This window comes from Lotus japonicus, chromosome 4, assembly GCF_012489685.1.
Source record: "Lotus japonicus ecotype B-129 chromosome 4, LjGifu_v1.2".
Taxonomy (NCBI): Eukaryota; Viridiplantae; Streptophyta; class Magnoliopsida; order Fabales; family Fabaceae; genus Lotus; species Lotus japonicus.
This window is the reverse complement of record NC_080044.1, coordinates 4539872-4560893: the sequence shown is the minus strand read 5'-3', so window position 1 is coordinate 4560893 and position 21022 is coordinate 4539872. Positions and strand designations below refer to the sequence as shown.

The following is a 21022-nucleotide window of genomic DNA, read 5'->3' as shown; positions in this document are numbered from 1 at the left end:
ACACGTTTACACATGATGAACATGATAAGATAAAAGACAAGATTGCATTATTTTATCATGTTGGTGCAACAAACAACATATTAGAGCAAGATATGATTACACTATCATATCATGAGTGTTTATCATTTCCACCAAACGAGCCCTAAGAGTGATGAGAATTAGTTTTAATAATAAGAGGTTTAATTGCATTTTAGTTATAACCATTATTGTTGCCATAGTTCTTATAGTAAATGAGCTGATATCTTCATCCTCTGCTTGGGTTCACACCGGCTTCGTGCCCGGTTTCGGGTCACTAATTTGAGAGTATTGATGATATTATTTTGATTTGTTGATAGGATCACAGTGTTTAAGCTACTTGCTAATTACTTAAGTGCTACTGATAATATTAAGCAACAATTTGACATTCTATTTTACCAAAAATAAAAGAATTTACTTAAGTTTGACAAGTTTTGTATCAAATAGTAACTCTATTTCATAATAAACAAAATCTGGAAGCAGAATGGCTGCTTAGATAGAGTTACCATTGCTTGTAGTATTCCTATAGCACTTCTTCAAACTATATGTCCAAATTCTACTTGTTTTATTCTGCAGAACCAACAAACAGAAATCTCACACTTGGTGATGAATGATGATCACAATGTGAGACCTGTTCATATAGTTCTGCATAAATCTATCCTCAGATCACACTTCTTTCCTCACGATAACACTTTAATCGGTAGGAAGAGTTTTCGTTCAGTTTATCTTGCAATCACCATGTAATTGAAGTCCACCCCATGATCATTCTAGTCTCCAGAATCTCTGTGTTCTGAAGGAGGAAGTTTCAATCTCTCAAATATGTCATCAAGGGATTCAGATGAAGGGTGTGAGTGAGTAGATGTCTGAGCATTACCAAGAGGAATGAACCTATTGGAGTCCATGTTAGATCTAAAGCTTTTCAATCCGTGCATCATTGATGTCCATTTTGAGGCTAATGCAGATGATGGCGGCGAAGTAATGTTCTGAGAACTACTAGCATCATTTGTTAAGGAGGAAGAAACTCCTTCCTGATTCAAATCTTTACTTGAATCCTCCTCATTCAAGTTTGGTCTTAATGCTGCATACTTTCTGCTGCTTATTTTTCTGCTCAATTCACTCTGAGTTCCTTCATTCTCGGCCTCCACCAAGTTGGTATTGATACTCTCATCCAGAACCTGAAGAAGAAGAGAGGGATAATGATATTAAGTAACATAGAAAACTAACGTTGATATACCATCTGGCTAATTCTCCAAACAGTCCCAATTCGTATACATCATAACAGTAACAACCCATATACACTCATAGAAGTGGTACACGAATCTTTCTTGTTCTACAAATCTTTGCTCACTGATTTATTGCTTATCAATGGTTTAGCTTTCTAAGATTTGAAAAAAAATGATCATAAGCAAGTGGTTTTAGACATGTACCATGGCAGTCCCGCTGGCAGACTCAACATCCACACTCATGCTGAAACTCCTAGCTAAAGGAAAAACAAGCTCACCGACTTTGTGCCCTTGCTGGATAAGAGAACGCTCTGAGGAAAAAATATGATAATATGATAAGTTTTTAGAATGGAAGATATAAAATGTTATATTAGAACAAACTTAGTATACTGATCCTTTTTTTTTTGGTTTGTGCACCAAGAGTAGCTCCGTCAAATTGAGGCGTAGAGATCACTTAAGTAGGTTTTGTCTCTTCTAGTAATTAAAGTCTCCCATACACAAAGCTATAGATCAAACCAATATTACCATGCTTAAGCGACTCGACTATCTGCCAACTATGTTGGACTTTCTTTGTACTAATACTAATCACTTATTTATTATCATACACATTATATAATTCTCTTAGTTAAAAAATAAAAAAAATTGTCCTCCCTTTCCTTTCAAAATCCTCCATCGAAACATACCCTAAGGCCTAAGCCTAAGGGACTTTTCCTTATTGGTTTTAAGGTTTTGTTTTTCTAACCACCATTTTCCCCCTTCCTTTGATCTTTCTTTGTTCATTTTTTTTTCACTCTTCCAAGTTCCAATAAATATATTATTTTTCTATTCAAAAGAGAAGGCATTCAAACCAAAGGTGTATTTATCATATTTCTACCACACTAACAGTAGCTGCACATGATAAAAATGTCAAATGTGTTATGCTCAAAATATAGTAACTATGAAGCTTGAACTCACCTCTCTGCAAAATTATTACTCCAGATGGGTCAAATCCATCCATATCTTCTGCATCATCACTAAACTTGAATATTCTCCAATTCCCACAATAAGTGATGACACGGTTAAAAAAATTGCCAGCTATTAGTGAGGTGTATATAACCATGATGACAGGGTAAATTTTGTTAAAACCTTTCCCAAAAAAAGGAACAGCATCATCAATGTTTCCCATCCTCTGCACAAAAGTTTTACACGCTGGAGTTAATATCAATTTTTTGAAAGGAACCAAATTGCAATGCTGGAGTTGATATCATCTGATATTATTCTAATGGCTGTTTAATGGAAACATCTCTCAAGAATTCTCACTGCACAACATTATGTTGATTACATTGCTTCACCAGGGACTTACTTCAATGTACAAAGTGACAGAAAAAGTTTGAATCAATTATTTAAGGGTGACAGAGAATGCCATATTTTCTTTTGGAATATGTCAATTATATTTATATATAGTATTAATCTATATTTAAGTTTCTGTAAAATAAGCATATGTCTGTTTGTCTTAAATTAGCAATTTCAATGACAGAAATTATCATTTTCTCCAAGCTTTTGATCATTGAGTCTTACTTTTGGAGGATGGCATGGATCCACTTCAGAGAGTCTGTTTTTTAAATGATTAGGAGCTATCTATTATTTATTCAACAGAAAGTGCATTAAATTTTAAAGAAAGATACAGTGATACAGTTTTACTTTGAGTACTTTGAAAATAGAACTCACTTTTCCAAAATCATTTTCCCTTAGAAGTATATGAAACAAAGGGTCACTAAAATGTTATCAAATATCCGCCATGTGGTTTTCTAGATTTCCGCCATGGCCGATATCCAGCTATATGGATGCCATTTCAGCCATATTCCGATGGTATTTGTTATGTATGACGGGATTTTGGTTTTCCTCCATGACCCGCCATCTGCAATTAATATCACTATCACTTCTTATCGTTATTATGTACATTAATTCTTGTAACAAGTGATGTAGATTAGCTAGGAACGCTATTGATTGAAGTGTATGTTTGAAAATCCTTCTAGAATTGATTCTAAAGCTAAAACCAATTATGGGAAGAAACTTCTCTTAATAGCTTCTGCCTGTTAGTATTGATTCTGTAGAAAGAAAAACTGATCTAAACATGCTAGAAGACAACATCATATTTGTAGCATATGAAGTTAAGGACCAGACAACAGTAAAATACCTTTTCAAAAATGGTTTTCCTATCTCCACCAAGATTAATGAGATTGAGAAAATTGTACGAAATTGGTGCTGCATATCTTGCAACCATCCTACAAAAAGAAGTTAGATGTACAGGGAAGTGATTTAGAATAACCATGCATCACATGAATGACTAAAAATATTAGGTAATATAAGAAAAAAAGGTGAAAAACTTACGAGCATATCATAAGCAAGCTAACTGAGCTAGTTTGTCTTGGTGTTAGTGAGTAAAACATCATCGTTCCCATTTTAAACAAGGAAAAATACGTGCAGACACACATATACATCAAGGGGATGAAAGCAGCTAACTGTGAAAATAATCCAATAATCAGTTTACAACAAGATGAAGAATGAGAAAAATAATAATTTCATGTATGAGTCAAAATAAATTGCAACTAACTGCCTAAACAATATAACTTTTAAGGCATGTTTCTTCTCTAAGAGTTGTGCAACCTATCTGTTAGGAAATCGGCATAGAGAGATAAAAACGGTGACACAATCACAACACAAGGATTTAACGTGGAAACTCCAAAACCGGAGAAAAACCACGGCCGTTGTCAAAACCGACAACCAGAGAATAAACACTATGTGAAAATTATTACAACACACAGATATTTCTCTCAACTACCCCACAACCCCAGTACACCCACACTCTCCAAAGCTATTATCTGATCAAACCTCACAACACTCTAAACCAAGAGTATAAGAAAAAACAACAGATAAAAGCTTAAAGCTTGAGAAACTACATCCTGCTGGATTTGCTCTCTACCATGGGACACAATTGCTGGGATTCAATTGCTGGGATGCATTTTGCTTCAGCTTTCTCTCATATTTATAGAAGCTGAAACCAAGCCAATTTCAATGCATTGTGTGTGTATGCATATTTGCATTTTCAACAATGGGCTGCACCTACCATCTACCCCTTTGACAATGCATTAATTTCCTTGACTTACCAATCCTGCAATGTTAGTAGGTGGCATAGTGATTTTGACTTACAATCTCCCACTTGAAGATTGACTTCAGTTGATCTTCACACCTTCATCAACACCACATCACACTATGCTCCCACTCAACATGCATCTTCCGCTTCCATTGTCTTCATCGACAATCATTGTCTATACCGACAATCATATGTTTCATTGTCTACTCCGACAATCATAGTTCTCATTGCCTATACCGGCAAAGAAAACTATCATACTCCACCATAATGAGTACACTTCACTTGGAATTAAACCATCCCAAGAATTTCACTTCACTTGGAATTAAACCATTCCAAGAATTATCTTCACTTGGAACTAAACCATTCCAAGAATTTACACATGTCGAAACCTTGCTGAAAATTTATGGTGCAACCTCCATGTTGGCTTTCTCCGGAAGTTCATCAGCCATCGACATAACCACGTACCTTGCATCAACGCCAACCAATGCCCGCACGCTATCACCACACACCTTGCATCCATGTCAGCCAATGCCCATGTGCTATCACCACACATCTTGCATTAATGCCAACCAATGCTTGTGTGTCACCTGGACAATTACATGTCCACCTTGTGTAGTCCTGATTGCATCGACCATCCATGACTTGCAACAAGTCAAAATACAATCTCTCTATCACAGCACTGCCACATACCAACTGAAAACCGTGCATCAGGCAGGTTCCCGAGAGAACCTTCAAAACAGCAGTTTCACAGTATCATCGTGGCTCCGAGCGGAAGCTATCCTCAAAGCCGTCACCATGGTCGAACCATCGGCTCTGATACCAGTTGTTAGGAAATCGGCATAGAGAGATAAAAACGGTGACACAATCACAACACAAGGATTTAACGTGGAAACTCCAAAACCGGAGAAAAACCACGGCCGTTGTCAAAACCGACAACCAGAGAATAAACACTATGTGAAAATTATTACAACACACAGATATTTCTCTCAACTACCCCACAACCCCAGTACACCCACACTCTCCAAAGCTATTATCTGATCAAACCTCACAACACTCTAAACCAAGAGTATAAGAAAAAACAACAGATAAAAGCTTAAAGCTTGAGAAACTACATCCTGCTGGATTTGCTCTCTACCATGGGACACAATTGCTGGGATTCAATTGCTGGGATGCATTTTGCTTCAGCTTTCTCTCATATTTATAGAAGCTGAAACCAAGCCAATTTCAATGCATTGTGTGTGTATGCATATTTGCATTTTCAACAATGGGCTGCACCTACCATCTACCCCTTTGACAATGCATTAATTTCCTTGACTTACCAATCCTGCAATGTTAGTAGGTGGCATAGTGATTTTGACTTACACTATCAGCATTGCAAGTGTGGTTTTGCAGGCTAATTACTACTAAACAGGTTTATATAGAGCAGAATAGTTCCCTTCTGCAATCAATATCAATAACTTTGAACTCAAAATAAAGCAAGCCTTTGAGCCACTTTTCGTTTTATTCGCATCATACCATGTTTGGATCAACTTCTTTTTCATTAGAATCAACTCTAATATACAGAAACTTCTCTCCAAACAGAATCAATTGTAAAAGGATTTCTAAACATTCACTTAGGCAAAAACATTTCATGTTAAATTAATTGATTCCACTTCTTTCAACTTCAAATTTTCTGGTTTCTTACTAACCTCAAATTTGGTTTTGTGGGCTAATACTACATTATTACTACTAACAAGTTTATATATATCAGAAAAGTTTCTTTCTACAATCAATATCAATAATTTGAACACAAAATGAAGCAAGCCTCTGAGCCACTTTTGGTTTTATTCACACCATTGCATGTTTGGATCAACTTTTTTTCCTCAGAATCAATTCTTATATACAAAAACTTCTCTCTAGAATTGACTTTGACTTTAGAATCAATTGTTAAAGGATTTCTAAAAATTCACTTAGGAAAAAACATTTCATGGTAAATTAATCGATTCCACTTCTTTCGTCTTCAAATTTTCTTCTTACTAACCTCAAATCTGTGAAATCAATTGTTAATGGTTTTAATAAGAAGTGAATTAACCTTGATTATGACATGTAAGGAAAAAATATAGCCAGAACAGGAATGAATTAAGAAAGAGAAAGATAATTTCTCAAAGAAAATGTCTACAAATTTTACCTGCACTAGCACCTCATGCTTGCCTCCAGCATGTACTAGGATAGAGAAAAGGGATAAATCAACCCCACTGGGTATGGTAGCCTCTGCTAATAGAATTGCACATGAGATGCAACCCAATATAACAGCCAATGATTTCTCAAGCTGTTTCCTTAATACACATCGCCATAGAAACTCTGTCATAAATCAACATTTCAGCCGGATTTAATTTTTCTATTAAGTAACTAATAAGTAAAAATATGTGAAAAGCTAACACATGTACTAGTACTAAAATAAAAGAAAGAGAAATAAATTTAAAATGTAGTAAGTACCAATTGTATCCAAAAGTGCACCTACTTTTCCTGTTCGTTCAGGCCTCAAGCATGACATATATTTCCTGCAAGAATGGAATGCAAATATTTAAATAATAATATAGAGCTACTGCAAATTACTTCTGTTGGTGGCATTATAGAGCTGATTATAGAAACTAACACACTCAAGGAAATGTAGAATATGATAGACTATATGTAATGTATAATTTAGTAGAAAGTTAGAGTAAGAGGAGGTGTTTAGTGGCTGAACTTTTCTTGTATTCCTCTGTTAATTTATGCATCGCATATACGTGTACTTATAGTATATGAGTGTATGACAAGTGACTGTTACAATTATTAAAGAGTCACAACTACTCACTTAAATACTCCATTACGCACTAAGTTTAAATTCCACTATTCACCAATGAGTTTTTGGACTAAATTCCATATCAAATTGATGCAACAGAAACTAGGAATATTGAACCCTCCCTTTCCCATAAGAGGTGAACAACTATCATCTGTCACAGAATCTACAGCAGTAGTCCATTCTTAAAAAAATAAGAGAGGAAAAAAAAAAACAAAAGCGAGAAAAACAAGTTTAAGTTAAAGAGCTTACCATCCTGTAGAATCCCGACGCTCATAATTCTTTATGGTATCCTCCAGCTCAAGGGCATCTATGACAAATTTTGTATATTCACTGCAAATGCAATAATGATAGAATGTATTTAGTGCTTGAAGATAATTTTTATATTATATATACTAAAACCAAGTGTAACATGGTGAAGTCTAATGGTATGTTGTGACACAGTGGCATACTGGCATGTCAGTAATGAAGCTATCAAAAAATTTTCTGTAAGAAATATGTGTAGAAAAAGAAATAAAGAAAGGATCTGGAAAAAGAAAATGAGGTTTAAAATCAACTCGCTGCATAAGATTAATAGTTTCCCAACAATGTTCTAATGCATCATAGGCACTTATATGTATAAAAAGATTTTGTGTTTGGACAGCTGTTGAGTGCAATGTGAAGAGACTTTTGCCCAATCCATAAAAAGATATATGCTCACTTTTTGTCATTTGAAAGTTTTGAACCAAACACACTGTTGGGATCCAATTGCAATATTTGGGACTTGGGTCCCAAATTTGAAGTATGAGATTCTAGTGTAGATTTTATAAGGCATTGGGCTCTCCAACTACAATGGCTAGCTTGTATGATATGGTTCTCCCAAGGTTCTTACACAGTTCTTATATGGTATCAAAACCTTTCACCATGTCTCTCAGCTGAAAATGAGCGGCGCGAGGATTGATGCCAACATTGCAGTGTTTGCTCGGGACTTGTCAAGGAGTTAGTGCATAGCCAGCCTGCGTGGGTGCCGAAGCGTGGTGGGATGTTAGGATCCAATGGCAAGATATGGAACCTGGGTTCCATTGGATGTATGGGATTCTAGTGTGGGTTCTAGCTTTTGTGATGTGGACCTAATCACACAGCTACTCATTGCCAAATATTTTCCTAACCATATTGCATTTAAGACTTAAGTATCAAAATGTAATGCAGTTTTGAGCTAGTTCAACAAAAAAGACAGAGCAGAGAAATGAAGTTTCTTAAAGAAGAAACTATTACTCATACAAGAACTGTGCATATAAGCCCACCAGGCAGAAGCTGGTCATCAAATGAATCCTTATTTTGATAGATCTACATGAGAAGAACTTAGAACCATGTACCAACTTCTGTACCAAGTCAGATCAGACTTCAGAGTATACCTTCTATATCGATAATACTGCTCACGAGCTCTTCTAAGATGACGCCTTAACGCTGCCATTGATTTCTCATCTGTATCATAGTCCATGTCACTTTCTCCTAGTCTCCCACCCTGCGGTTTGAAGGAGGGGTCTTCCTTCAACTGGAAAAACCAATGTCATTTGAGCACTTAGTAAACAAAACATTTTGAATCTAAGCACCTGCATGTATGTACTATTAGAGATTACCATCTCAACCAACATTTTGTCAATTATATTCATGTAGGGTCTCAAAGAATCTCGCTTCGACATTTGCTTTGATGTTGCCTGTGTGATCTGAGAATACCACACCATCAAAAATCATATCTGTAAAAAATAAATGATAAAAAGAGAGTATATGTGATATTATATGATTACTACTGTTATACACACACCAAAAGGAAGAAAGTGGAAATTGTCTGAATATGGATCCATAGCAAGAAATGTGATTGATATTGCAGGACTCAAGACTTAGATCCATGTAGGTTTTGCAACATTTTTGTATTCAATTATTCCCATTTCCTTTTTAAATTCCACAATGTAACAAATAGAGATATTTACATGCCATCTTTTATTTTTAAGTTCATTCGAACTGACAGAAATTCTAGAAATTTCATAACTTAACCATGCTTCAGGATTGCACCCTACTTCCAGGAGAAGATACACTAATATTTCAAAGAATGGGAAGATTTTATACACAATGCAAATTTAAATGTTAGAAGATCAATACTGGCCAATGGTATGACTAACTTACAACAATAGCATTTGAAAAATCTTGATGAGCATCATCCAATTTGACTGCCATTTTTGCAACTTTGTGGGAAAGAATTTTTTGCTGAGTAGTCCAATCTGCATTGAACCAAATGCCCTTTGGAATTTCACTCAAACCAAATCCAAGTAGAAATGCACCGGTAACCAGTCCAAATGTGTTAGAACAAGCCATGGCAAACCCCATTATATTACCACTCCTGCAAATTATTAAGAATATAATTAGATAGGGTAATCTGGCAGTGTGTGGAACTTGGCAGTAAAATTTATTGTAAAACCAGTCAGAAGATAATACAATAAGGGATTGCATTTAGTGATTCAAGTAAATAAATGAAAAATATTAACAAAGGTAAAAGAAAGAAGCAAACCAATCCTTGTGTAGAGAAATTAGTAATATCAATCCGAAAAGTCCTACAGACCCAACAGATAGATAGAAAACAAGGTTTCCATGCAAGCTGGTCTTCAATCTGGCTTTGACTGTGAAGTCTCCAGCATCTTCATAACCCTGAATAGTGGGAACCACAACCCTGTTTAGAGAAATAATTTAATACAAAAATATGAGTGTGCATTTCTATTAACCTAGCTGTCATAAATTTCCTAATTGACTCCCACCAGAGCTATAGCATAAGTAAAGGGAAAATGAGTAAAATATCATATCAATGAAGTACGCAACTTCATATCAGTTAGGATAACTTCTGAAAAAATTGAAGTACAGTCAATAACAAAAATAGTGGAGATATTCTATATGCAATAGTGAGGGCGAGCCTTGCTATATTCTATTGTTGCCATGTGACTTTACGGTCACACGGAGGTTCGAGCCATGAAATCACTCTTTGCTAAAATGAAAGGTAAGGCTTTCTACATTAGATCCACAAAGTGGGTCCGGAACCTCGCGCACAACGGGAGCTTTATAGCACCGGTTTGCCCTTTATTCTATATGCAATAGTCTTCTAGCTGCTGCTTCTTTTTCCTCTCAGTGCAAGTGCACGTGTGTAAATATATATTTAACATGGTATAAAACAAGGGATAGCTGGGGCTAGCTGAAAAACAATTTGAATATGTGTAGAAGACATATACGGTATACCAAACATTATATCAAAGAGTCATTTAAATTCAAAGGCATTGATCAACAGGGGTACAAGGCATCATTTGATGATAACATTATTCAAAGCTTTATAAAAGGGAAACAGCATACCATGTAAGTAAGAAGGTACTCCAATATGACAAACTCCATAAGACGGATATCGCTCCGCTTACATCCCAATTTAGTGTCTAGTCAATGAAGGGAAATATCTTAATATCAAAAACAATAAAATAGCTGTTAATAAAAGAAATAAACTCTCTAACTTCACTCTATTTGTTCAATGATTGATTCCTCTTAAGAGCACAAACTTTTTGAGTAACATACTCCACTAGAAACTCATTATGCCATGAATGTCTAAACTTCTTACAGCTTGTACTGAAGATAGTTTAATAGTATCTTGAGCTTTAGGTCATCATGTCAACCAATAATGATACTTAGCCACCCAAACAGTGCAGACAAGCAAAAACACCTTATTTTTCTCTCTGTTTATCTCTTCATCTCACATCTATTACTTCTTTGTCTTTTCTTCCTTTATAACTCTAAGTATTTGTTGGGTGTTTGCAATATGCAGATGTCTACGAATACTTTTCTATGTCAATATATATTGTGCTCATAGATGAACCAACAGAGAAATCCAAAAGATGGAAATACCGTCCATATGTCAGCAGGGACGAGGATGATGATGGAGAGGGAGCAGAACCATGTGTATGCCACCGTGAAGAACACATATGCAGGCACATCAGGTCCAGAGAAATATCTCAAAGTAAAAATCACCATGCCAATAGTGAGAGGTAATGAGAACATATAAAACACCCACATTTTTATGTTTATAATTACACTTTCTTATGTTACACTCTATATATGTATGTCCCTTTTTCTTTTTCAATGTATAATTTTCTCTCCCTGTCTTTCTCCTTATCCCTATCTGAAGAACATTAGAAAACCCAGAAAAAAAGGGAAATCGGAGACTCAGGTGAGGTGGATCAGTGTCTGAAAATCTGAAAGAGAAAATTTTGATTTAGAGCCTATGTTGATGATTAAGGAGAACCAGTCAAGAGGACCCTATTTTTGCTCCTCACTACCTCATTTAGCAGATATACTTGTTCACCCATGTGTCATCTCATTTGTAAGTAATATACCATCTTGCTGATTAATACATATTTAAAATTTATTATAAAACCATATTTTCACTAATTAAAATTTTAAGGTGAATATTTTTTGTTCAGGTCAACCAATATTAACAACAATGCAATTTTTTTGACAATTAACAACAATACAATTGAAATTACATAATCCACTTTCCAAAAAAAAAAAATTTACATAATCAATGAGACTAATCGCTCGCCCCACATTGAGCGCACTAAGCCGGCTTGTTAATGAGTTTTTTTCATTCACAAGAGTTGGGAACCCGACCACTTATTTAAAGAATGAAGTGCTGAATCACTACATTAACGTACTACGCTCGCAACAAAATTATATGACTCCTCGAAAGGAATCTCAGTCAAGCACATTTACTGCACCATAGAAGAATTTTGAAACTAGAATTCAACGGGTAAATAGCCAAGTTGGTCCTTGAATGTGTCAACTGCCTTCAAGTTGGTCCCTAAACTTTTAAAATGCTTCCCGTGGTCCCTGAATGTGGCAAAAGTCATTCACATTAGTCCCTCCGTCAATTTTGGTCCACTAACGGAGATGATGTGGCTGTTAAATGCTGACATGGACGGTTAAATGTTGACGTGGATAACGTTAAGCAATTTAGTCCCTGAATATGGCAAATATAGACAATTTAGTCCCCGGGTTAAATTCACAATTTTTCAAAAAAGGTGTAGGTGGGATTCGAAACTATGAGTTAGGAGTGGCAAAACAACTCCTTTGCCAACTGACCTATACAACATAATGTAAGTAATCTGCACTCTGTTGTATTTATTTAACTTCTTGATTCTTATAATGGTTTCAATCTGATTAAATTACAGTACAAGAAGCGATAGAAGAGAGACATGATTTTTATCCACCACCTTGACAACCTTGAAGGAGGACCCATAGGATTTAATCTGTGATATGGTGAATATGTTTTCAGTCTTCTATTGAAGTCATTAACCAAAATAGCAAGCATATTTGGTTTTCTTGTTTTGATCTTTTGGGGTTTCTGAGTTGAATTGATCCTCACTACACAGAACTAAAAGCAAAGAAAAGAAGACTTTGTATTTTCTTCATCTAATATGGTGATTGCAACCAGTTTGGATAGCAAAATAGTTCCCAACTAGGTTTCTGGGTTAATTTTCTAGGTTTAGTTGTTAAATTTCTAGGATAACTAGGAGGGTGAGAGAGAGGTTTAGATTTTAATTTAAGATTATGTTTTGGAAATTAGGAGTGAATTGAATGTTTCAATTTAATAGCTAACTAGAAGTTAAATAAATAAAACATAGTGCAGCTTATAAGCATTACATTGTATAGCTCTGCTGGTAAAGGACATGTTTTGCCACTCTTATGTCCCTGTTTCGAATCCCACCCATACCCTTTTTTTGAAAAATGGTGAATTTAACACGGGGACTAAATTGTCTACATTTGTCATATTCAGGGACTAAATTGCCTAATGTGATCCACGTCAACATTTAACCGTCCATGTCAGCATTTAACAGCCGCATCATCTCCGTTAGTTGACTAAAATTAACGGAGGGACTAACGTGAATGACTTTTGGCACATTCAAGGACCGCGGGAGACATTTTAGAAGTTTAGGGACCAACTTGAAGGCGGTTGACACATTCAAGGACCAACTTGGCTATTTATATCCAGAATTCAACATGAGGGTTACGTTACGCACCGTTTCATCGAAGAGGCTGAAAAAAATAAAATCAGATTTCCCCTTCTCCTCTGCATCTCAATTTTTTGTCCTTTGTTTGTAATCTGAGAGTGCCTTGAAGAAGGAGAAGGAAAATGAAACCTAAAATTTAGAACATGCGTAAACGGCAAGTTAAACTAAAATAGCATCGCCACAATGTACTGAGAGGAAAGAGAACAAACACCATTTTAACTCTGCTCCATGCTCAGCAACTCTAACACAGTGCTTCGCCACTTCCACAATGATATTCTTCATTTCTTCACCAGGGGGGCAGTGATGCAGGAACCAGAATGAATTTGAATGAGTTTTTTAGCATAGCAATTAGCAACCAGTTTGACTACGGCTTCACATGGAATTTTGTAGAAAGATATAATGTTGGGTTAATGGTCAAATTGGTTCCTGTCTTTGTAGCGCATTTTGATTTTAGTCCCTCCCCGGAAAATACTAAGCGATATCTCCCTGTAATTACATACATTTTGGTATTAGTCATCGCCGGAGGGCGGAGTTCCGGCGAGATTGCCTAGTGGCAGGTCAACGCTTACGTGGCATAATCCACATAATTTTTAATTAAATTTAATTTCCATATATTCAATTAATAATTTAATTTAATTTAATGTTATAATTAAAAAATTAAAATTACAAAAACAACCTTAGTCACTAAATTAAATCACCTAATAACCTAATCCCTAAATTAAACCCTCCATCATCATCATCCATCTCCATCCTCTTCATCTTCAATCTCCATCATCATCCACCTCTAAAATCCAAAACACCAAACTTTCAAACCCCACAAAATCCCCAAACTTTCAAACCCCATAAAATTTCCAAATTTTCAAAACCTACATAATCCAAAATTTGTGTGAATCTGGATGTGCCCCACGCCCCCACTTCATCTCTTCCACCATCAAAGCCAAAGCGTTCAATACAGAGTGTTTTTTAGAATCAAACCAAATTATATATATATGGGTAGAGAAACCCATACAAGTAGAAATGAAAACAACAACAAATAAACAAGGCTTAATCCTCAAATTAGTCCCTGTCTTTGTTTCGCCGTCTGAACCAGGTCCCTGACCAGAAAAATTTGTGGCATCAGTCCCTCTTGTTCAAAAATGTTTGGAGCCGGTCCTCGCCGGAGCTCGGAGCTCCGGCGAGGGGTGAAGTGGCATGCTGACTGTGTAAATAAATGTGACGTGGCACTTAAAAAAATAAAAAAATAATATAACTTAATATAATAAACACATAATTAACCCAATTAAACTTAATCTCATCCTAAGTCTAAACCTAAACCTAAACTAACTAAACATTCCTAATTCCCCAGCCAATTTCCCAATTCCTCAATTCATCAGAAAGTGAATGAAATTAGGGTTCATACCCATTTCCCCAATTCCCCAACCATTACCCATTTCCTGAATCGGGTTCCTCTTCTCTTCTCCTTCTTCTGAATCGCGTTCTCCTCTTCTCTTCTCCTACTTCCTCTTCACACCAGTTCCTATTCTCTTCTCCTACTTCCTCTTCACACCAGTTCCTCTTCTCTTCTCCCTGAATCGCGTGCGTTCCTGTTGTCTTGAGCCTTGAAGAATGAATTCTTCATCCGCTTCGTCCTCCCGTTCCAGGACAATGTCTGCAGGTGGAAAGGCCAGGTGTCAATGTGGTCTCACTCTCATCATCTACACAGCTGGTACTCGAGAAAACCCAGATAGGAGATTTTTGAGGTGCAGAAGATGGCAAGTAAGTGAATGAATGTATTTAATTGAGGCTTTTTAATCTCATGGTATTCATCTTGTAACCCAATTGCAATGTCTGCTGCAGTTTCCAGATTCTTGTGGTTTCTTTTTCTGGATTGATGAACCACTTATGGGAAGAAATGCAGCTCAGGGAAGGCATGCTCAAGTTGAAAGTGATGCAATGAGTTTAAATTCTGAGATTGGTAATGGCCCAGTCACCTCTGTGCATGTTCTTCCTGATTTGAATAAAAAGATTAACAAACTCAAGAAGAAGCTTGAAGTTGAGAGATTCCAGAAGAAGATTGCATGCTTGTTCACTGTCCTTGCAATGATGGTAGCAGTGTGGAGTTTATGTATTAGAAAGGGTTGAAAAGTTTAGTTGAAAGATGGTAGTATGGAGTATGTAGGCTAAGGAAGTATGGAGTATGCCTGTATCTTGTGTATGGAAGTATGTAGGCTAATGAAGTATTTTGTATATCTATCATGTACTTATTGCAAGGATTCCCTGAAGTTAATGAAAAGAAGAATAGTTGTTGGGCTACTATTGATGTCATTTATTTCTTAGGCTATTTCTTTTGGTTCACATTGAACTTCATTCATTATACACATTGAATAGGCTCATTGAATAAGATTAAAATGACACAGCAAAAAGAGGCATCTAATTAGAATTAGGTTAACCATCAACAGCAATACATAAGGAGTTAAACTACTCCACTAGTCATTGTTTGAACAAAGATGAAAGGCTAGGATAAAACATAGCCTAAAACATAATCAAAACACTTATAATTCAGCAAGTTGGTGGCCAAAGTAAGTGGTCCACATACACCCATAAATAATACAAAAAAAGTAAGGGGTCGACCATAGTGGCCATGTGGTCCATATTCTACTGCTTCAGAACCATGTGAACCATTAAAAAAGTTTGAAAGATTCCCTTGCTTTTTTCATACACTCAAAAAGCTTTCCCTTCATCCAATGCAAGGTCAAGTTGATTCCCCCATTGCTGTGTCAAGGACAACACTGCACTGTGTTGGTAAAGTTTCTCCATCTTCAATAACTTGGTCTCTTGTGGCTTCTGGAATCTCAGTTGCAACCCTCTCAACAGTACTGGAAGTCTCAATCTCCATCTGAACTTGAAGGACAGAACCAGAAGTGGATGCTCCTCCCTGATTCCCAGTCATGACATATGAAGTAGTAGCTCCTCCATGAGTCCCTGCATAGGTCTTATGCCAATTTTCATCCACATATCTTGGATCTTCCACTACCTTTTCTTTCTGAAATTAAATTCAATTGTTAGCATAATTTTTACCAGTTACTCATTGCATAATTTTACCAGAAAATGAATTATTATAATACCATTTTTCCAGAATTAAGAGGGAGTGAGGCAGTGACATTAGGATTGACAGGCTCCCTTATAACAATCCCAGGAAGAGAGCGGGGCTGAGGCATTACAATTAACTCTGGGATGTTCTTGCATCTTGTTTTATAATGTCCATACTGCTTGCATCTACTGCATTTTTTAAATCCCTTGTTCTGCAGAAATAAACAAGATCCATCATTATAGGTTTCATATTTTTTGAAGCAGTGTTTGAATTAATTACCTTTGGTTTCTTCTGAGCAGTTGTAGGTTGAACTCCATCATCTTGTGCAGTTGTAGGTTGTACTCCATCATCTTGTGCAGTTGCAGCTTGTGTTTCACCTGGTACAGCTTCATCAACTTCTGGTACAACTTCAGATTGCTCTTCTGGAACAGGGTTCTTACATCCTCTCTTGTTGTGCCCATATTGCTTGCACCTACTGCACTTCCAAGTTGCACCCCCCCTCTGTAATTTAGTTGGGTTAGGATCATTTTCATATGGGTCTCTCCTCCGCAATTTCTTTGGCCTCCCTGCACTTCTCTTATACATGGGTGGTAGAATGCACACAGGATCATGAGGGGTGACAATCCACTGGTTAGGGCCAGGTAATGGAGTCACATAATTTTCATATGTTGCATTGTAGGCTTCCCTCTTGTAGCAATCATCTACAAATTGTTTAGGATCATTGCCATTGAAAGTAAGTGCAGATGCAGCATGTCTACAAGGAAAGCCATTAAGTTCCCAGAATCTGCAGGTACAGCTCTTATCCTTCAAGCTTATTACATGTCTCTCCAAAGTGATAGTATGTCGAACCTCATACTTTTGAGCACCAACAACCCTAGGGATCCAATTCTTAATGTGATCAACCTCATGTAATATCCTCTTCAATGGCCTAGGCATGATCTGTCCATGATGCTTGTGCAGCTTCTCCATCATCTGTGGAAACCTTCCCATTACATAGGTCCTAATCCACTCCATCATAGTTAAAATAGGCTTGTCCCTAGCCAACATAATTGCTGCATTGAAAGCCTCAGAGAGGTTGTTCATGACCACATCACATCTTGAGTAAAGGCTAAATGCATGTCTGCACCAGCTTGAAGTTGACTTCTCCATCAACCACTGATAAGCACTTTCATTGGCATCCTTTATCAGAAGCATCTTTTCTTTCCAGGCAGCTTCATATGTAGCCTTGGCAGCACCCATCATCAGATCTCTTAAAAGCACACCACCTCCAAATTTAGTTTTCATATTTGCATAGAGATGTCTCACACATAGTCTATGTTCACTACCATGTAGCATATCTTCTTTGAAAACCTCCATCAAACCCTATGATCACATAAAATTTGGCAAAATCATGACAATTTCTACATTAAGGCAGACCAGTGACCAAGAAAAGCATGACAAAAATCTAGACAAATTATACAAAAGCATGACAAAGAAAGAAAAAAAAATTACCTTTTGTTGATCTGAGATAAAGACCCATCTTCTTGATCTTTCAGGGTCAATGTCATCCATCAATAGCTCCATAAACCACATCCAACTATCTTTTGTTTCAGACTCAACCACACCAAAAGCTAGTGGGAAGTACTGCTCATTGGCATCTCTAGCAACTGCAGCCAACAAGATTTCTCTATGTTTAGTCTTCAGATGGCATCCATCCAAGCCAATGAATGGCCTACACCCAGCTAGAAACCCTCTCTTACAACCATCCAAGCACATGTAAAATCTGCTGAATCTAGGAAACAAAGTGCTTCTTGGTGATTCAAAATTAATTTTACATGTGTTTCCTGCAGCCCTCTTCCGCAATTCATTGCTAAATCTCCATAGAAGGGTATACTGCATTTCAATGGCTCCCTCAACCTCTTGAATTTCCAGCTGCTTACCCTTCCATGCTCTGTATCTGGTTATACCAGTGCCATGGTTAACTCTGAAGTCATCTACTATTTCATTTGTGCTGATTTTATTCATTGTACTCACTTTATTCAACAGCTTGAGCTTCACCCACCTCACATTAGCTGACTTATTATCAAACACTCTTGCACAATTGTGCTCTCCAACTAGAGTTTTGATTCTGAAAGTCTCTTTATTGCCAACCTTGCTGCATAAGATGACAAATGGACAGCCCTTACTTCTGCACTTTACCCTACACCTTATGCTATCATTTTTCATGTATTCGAATTCTCTGCCATTAGTAACAAAGTGATCATGTAGAGCATCTTTGAACTGTAGTAGTGATGAAAAGTCCATTCCAAGGCTGAATTTGAAATCTTGGCCCATTTTTTCCTTAACAAACTTAGGGAACCTTCTTCTAGGAACATCTTCCACCTCAGAATCAGTTGGCACACTCTCTAGATCCTCACTCTCATAACCTCCTTCAGAATCTGATTCATCCCTAAAAGCCAGACCCATACCTTCTTCACTTCTACTACTAAGCATCTGTTTGATATGCTCATTCAAAAGAGCCTCTGCCTCAACAAAAGATGTGTTGTCCAATACATCTTCATGCCCTAAGTCTCTTTCTTCATCACTATCCTGAAGCCTTTCTCTTTGCACAGAAACATCACTGTCAGAATTTTCCCCATCTCCATCAATAACTTCAGGAACATTGTTGTCAGGGCTTATGTTCTCAGGACCAACAACAACATCTACCTCAGGGACCTGCTCTGTACCAGGAACATTGTCATTTTCAGGACTTATGTTCTCAGGAGCAACATCTACCTGAGGAACATTGTTGTCAGGACTAGTGTTGACATTCACAGGCAGCTCAACTTCCATCTCATCATCGTCAGAGAGAACCACTAAGGAAGGCTTGCCCAAATATTTTGCTTTAGTCACCACAGCTTGTATACGACTGGACCTTCTCACACATTTCATCTTTGTTGGTAGGACCTTATTCATTTGTGCTGAAACCTTGTTATTTTGTGCTGGTACCTTGTTGTTTTGTGCTGAAACAGTGGGAACAGAGGGAAGCATGGCAATAGTGGGAACATTGCCAACACTAGGTTGCTCTTGTGATAGATTTTCTACAAACAACAAACCTTGACCAAGTGTGCTCGCATATTTAGCAAATTCAAGAGCATCAGCATCAGTTTTGTAATCCCTGAAGACATGTCGTTCAGCATCCTCAGCAGTGACCCACCATAACTTAAACTCCTTGTATCCCATCCCTTTCACAATGGCTACAGTGTCAAAGTAGGACCATATGTCTTCATCTTGATCAAGAAGCTCAGTTCGACCACCACCAAAGTAATGCAGGTAAGGGGCGGTCCCAAACAAACCACCATGACGAACAATCAGTGTAAACACCATCCTGCAACTCCAGAGAAGCCAAATAAACATTTATCCCTAAATAGCAACCCTAAACGAAAAAACCCACCCAAACAAACCATAAACCCTGAACCACACAAAACCAAAAGGAAACCCAAAGCCTCCAAGATAACAGGCAGTCGAACAAGCTTGTTCGTATTCGAAGAAGAGAATGTGGCTACTTACTTAGTAATCGAAGACAAAGAGCCTTGTCCTAAACGGTGACCTTCTCGAACGAACAACACCAGCACAGCATAAGGAAGAAGCAGCGAGAGGAAGAATCGGCGAGAGGAAGAGGATTGATTGCAGGGCTCGAAATGGAAGAAGAAGAAAGAACTAGGGTTCTTCACGGTTGATGAATTGGGAAATTGGGGATTGATTTGGGAATTGGGAAATTGGCTAGGGAATTAGGAATGTTTAGTTAGTTTAGGTTTAGGTTTAGACTTAGGATGAGATTAAGTTTAATTGGGTTAATTATGTGTTTATTATATTAAGTTATATTATTTTTTTATTTTTTTATTTTTTTATGTGCCACGTCACATTTATTTACACAGTCAGCATGCCACTTCACCCCTCGCCGGAGCTCGGAGCTCCGGCGAGGACCGGCTCCAAACATTTTTGAACAAGAGGGATTGATGCCACAAATTTTTCCGGTCAGGGACCTGGTTCAGACGGCGAAACAAAGACAGAGACTAATTTGAGGATTAAGCCAATAAACAACACGGCAAGAAATAGGGGAAAACAAAAACTACAGGAGTAGGAAAGAAGTAAATCAAACTAGACTAAACTAGAAGAAAAACACTTCCAGGACTGAACCCATCAAGATTCCATCTTTCCAAAGAATCCCATAAGTCAAGCTAGATTTTGTGAAATGAGGTGTTTGGGGTTGAAGGAAGAGGGTAAAAAAATAAACTTTTTTGGGCAGATGTTGAGAAATCATGGTTTGAACTTTGAAGCGAGGAAGAAGCTTTTGGACTTCTGCAAGAAAAAAGAAGAAGAAGAAGAAGAAGAAGAAGAAGAAGAAGAAGAAGAAGAAAAAAAAAAAAAGAAGAAGAAGAAGAAAGAAGAAGAAGAAGAAGAAGAAGAAGAAGAAGAAGAAGAAGAAGAAGAAGAAGAAGAAGAAGAAGAAGAAGAAGAAGAAGAAAAAAGAAGAAGAAGAAAAGAAGAAGAAAAGAAAAAAAAAAAAAAAAAAAAAAAAAAAAAAAAAAAAAAAAAAAAAAAAAAAAAAAAAAAAAAAAAAAAAAAAAAAAAAAAAAAAAAAAAAAAAAAAAAAAAAAAAAAAAAAAAAAAAAAAAAAAAAAAAAAAAAAAAAAAAAAAAAAAAAAAGAAGAAGAAGAAAGAAGAAGA

General features: G+C 36.7%; 3 protein-coding genes across 3 annotated transcripts; 1 reads left to right on the top strand and 2 right to left on the bottom strand.

Annotated features, from left to right (window-relative positions):
* Nucleotides 1-561: 561 nt before the first annotated feature.
* Nucleotides 562-11607, bottom strand: LOC130715761 (uncharacterized). Its single transcript, XM_057565882.1, has 14 exons — nucleotides 11102-11607; nucleotides 10562-10638; nucleotides 9735-9893; nucleotides 9353-9566; nucleotides 8809-8895; nucleotides 8584-8723; nucleotides 7442-7522; nucleotides 6847-6911; nucleotides 6539-6711; nucleotides 3609-3739; nucleotides 3415-3502; nucleotides 2193-2406; nucleotides 1443-1549; nucleotides 562-1190 (listed from the first exon to the last, which is right to left on the bottom strand). The coding sequence occupies exons 1-14, from the start codon at nucleotides 11267-11269 to the stop codon at nucleotides 783-785; spliced, it is 2112 nt and encodes a 703-aa protein (XP_057421865.1). The 5' UTR covers nucleotides 11270-11607; the 3' UTR covers nucleotides 562-782.
* A 2785-nt stretch (nucleotides 11608-14392) lies between these two features.
* On the top strand, nucleotides 14393-15988 carry LOC130716269 (uncharacterized). Its single transcript, XM_057566478.1, has 2 exons — nucleotides 14393-15018; nucleotides 15100-15988. The coding sequence occupies exons 1-2, from the start codon at nucleotides 14869-14871 to the stop codon at nucleotides 15382-15384; spliced, it is 435 nt and encodes a 144-aa protein (XP_057422461.1). The 5' UTR covers nucleotides 14393-14868; the 3' UTR covers nucleotides 15385-15988.
* Nucleotides 15989-15994: 6 nt separating this feature from the next.
* LOC130716268 (uncharacterized) lies at nucleotides 15995-17834 on the bottom strand. The gene is made up of 3 exons (XM_057566477.1): nucleotides 16613-17834; nucleotides 16368-16544; nucleotides 15995-16285 (listed from the first exon to the last, which is right to left on the bottom strand). Exons 1-3 carry the CDS (start codon nucleotides 17687-17689, stop codon nucleotides 15995-15997), a joined length of 1545 nt encoding a protein of 514 aa, XP_057422460.1. The 5' UTR covers nucleotides 17690-17834.
* Nucleotides 17835-21022: the final 3188 nt, after the last annotated feature.

Excerpts from the sequence above, each read along its gene's own strand:
- LOC130715761 (XM_057565882.1), bottom strand. The coding sequence starts at position 11,269 with ATGTGGGTGTTTTATATGTTCTCATTACCTCTCACTATTGGCATGGTG. Across the intron at positions 6,712-6,846 it reads TGCACTTTTGGATACAATTG|AGTTTCTATGGCGATGTGTA; the intron begins GTACTTACTACA and ends GATTTATGACAG. Across the intron at positions 2,407-3,414 it reads GGAAAACCATTTTTGAAAAG|AGGATGGGAAACATTGATGA; the intron begins GTATTTTACTGT and ends ACTTTTGTGCAG.
- LOC130716269 (XM_057566478.1), top strand. The coding sequence starts at position 14,869 with ATGAATTCTTCATCCGCTTCGTCCTCCCGTTCCAGGACAATGTCTGCA. Across the intron at positions 15,019-15,099 it reads TGAGGTGCAGAAGATGGCAA|TTTCCAGATTCTTGTGGTTT; the intron begins GTAAGTGAATGA and ends TGTCTGCTGCAG.
- LOC130716268 (XM_057566477.1), bottom strand. The coding sequence starts at position 17,689 with ATGGAGGTTTTCAAAGAAGATATGCTACATGGTAGTGAACATAGACTA. Across the intron at positions 16,545-16,612 it reads CTGCTCAGAAGAAACCAAAG|AACAAGGGATTTAAAAAATG; the intron begins GTAATTAATTCA and ends TTATTTCTGCAG. Across the intron at positions 16,286-16,367 it reads CTCTTAATTCTGGAAAAATG|AAAGAAAAGGTAGTGGAAGA; the intron begins GTATTATAATAA and ends ATTTAATTTCAG.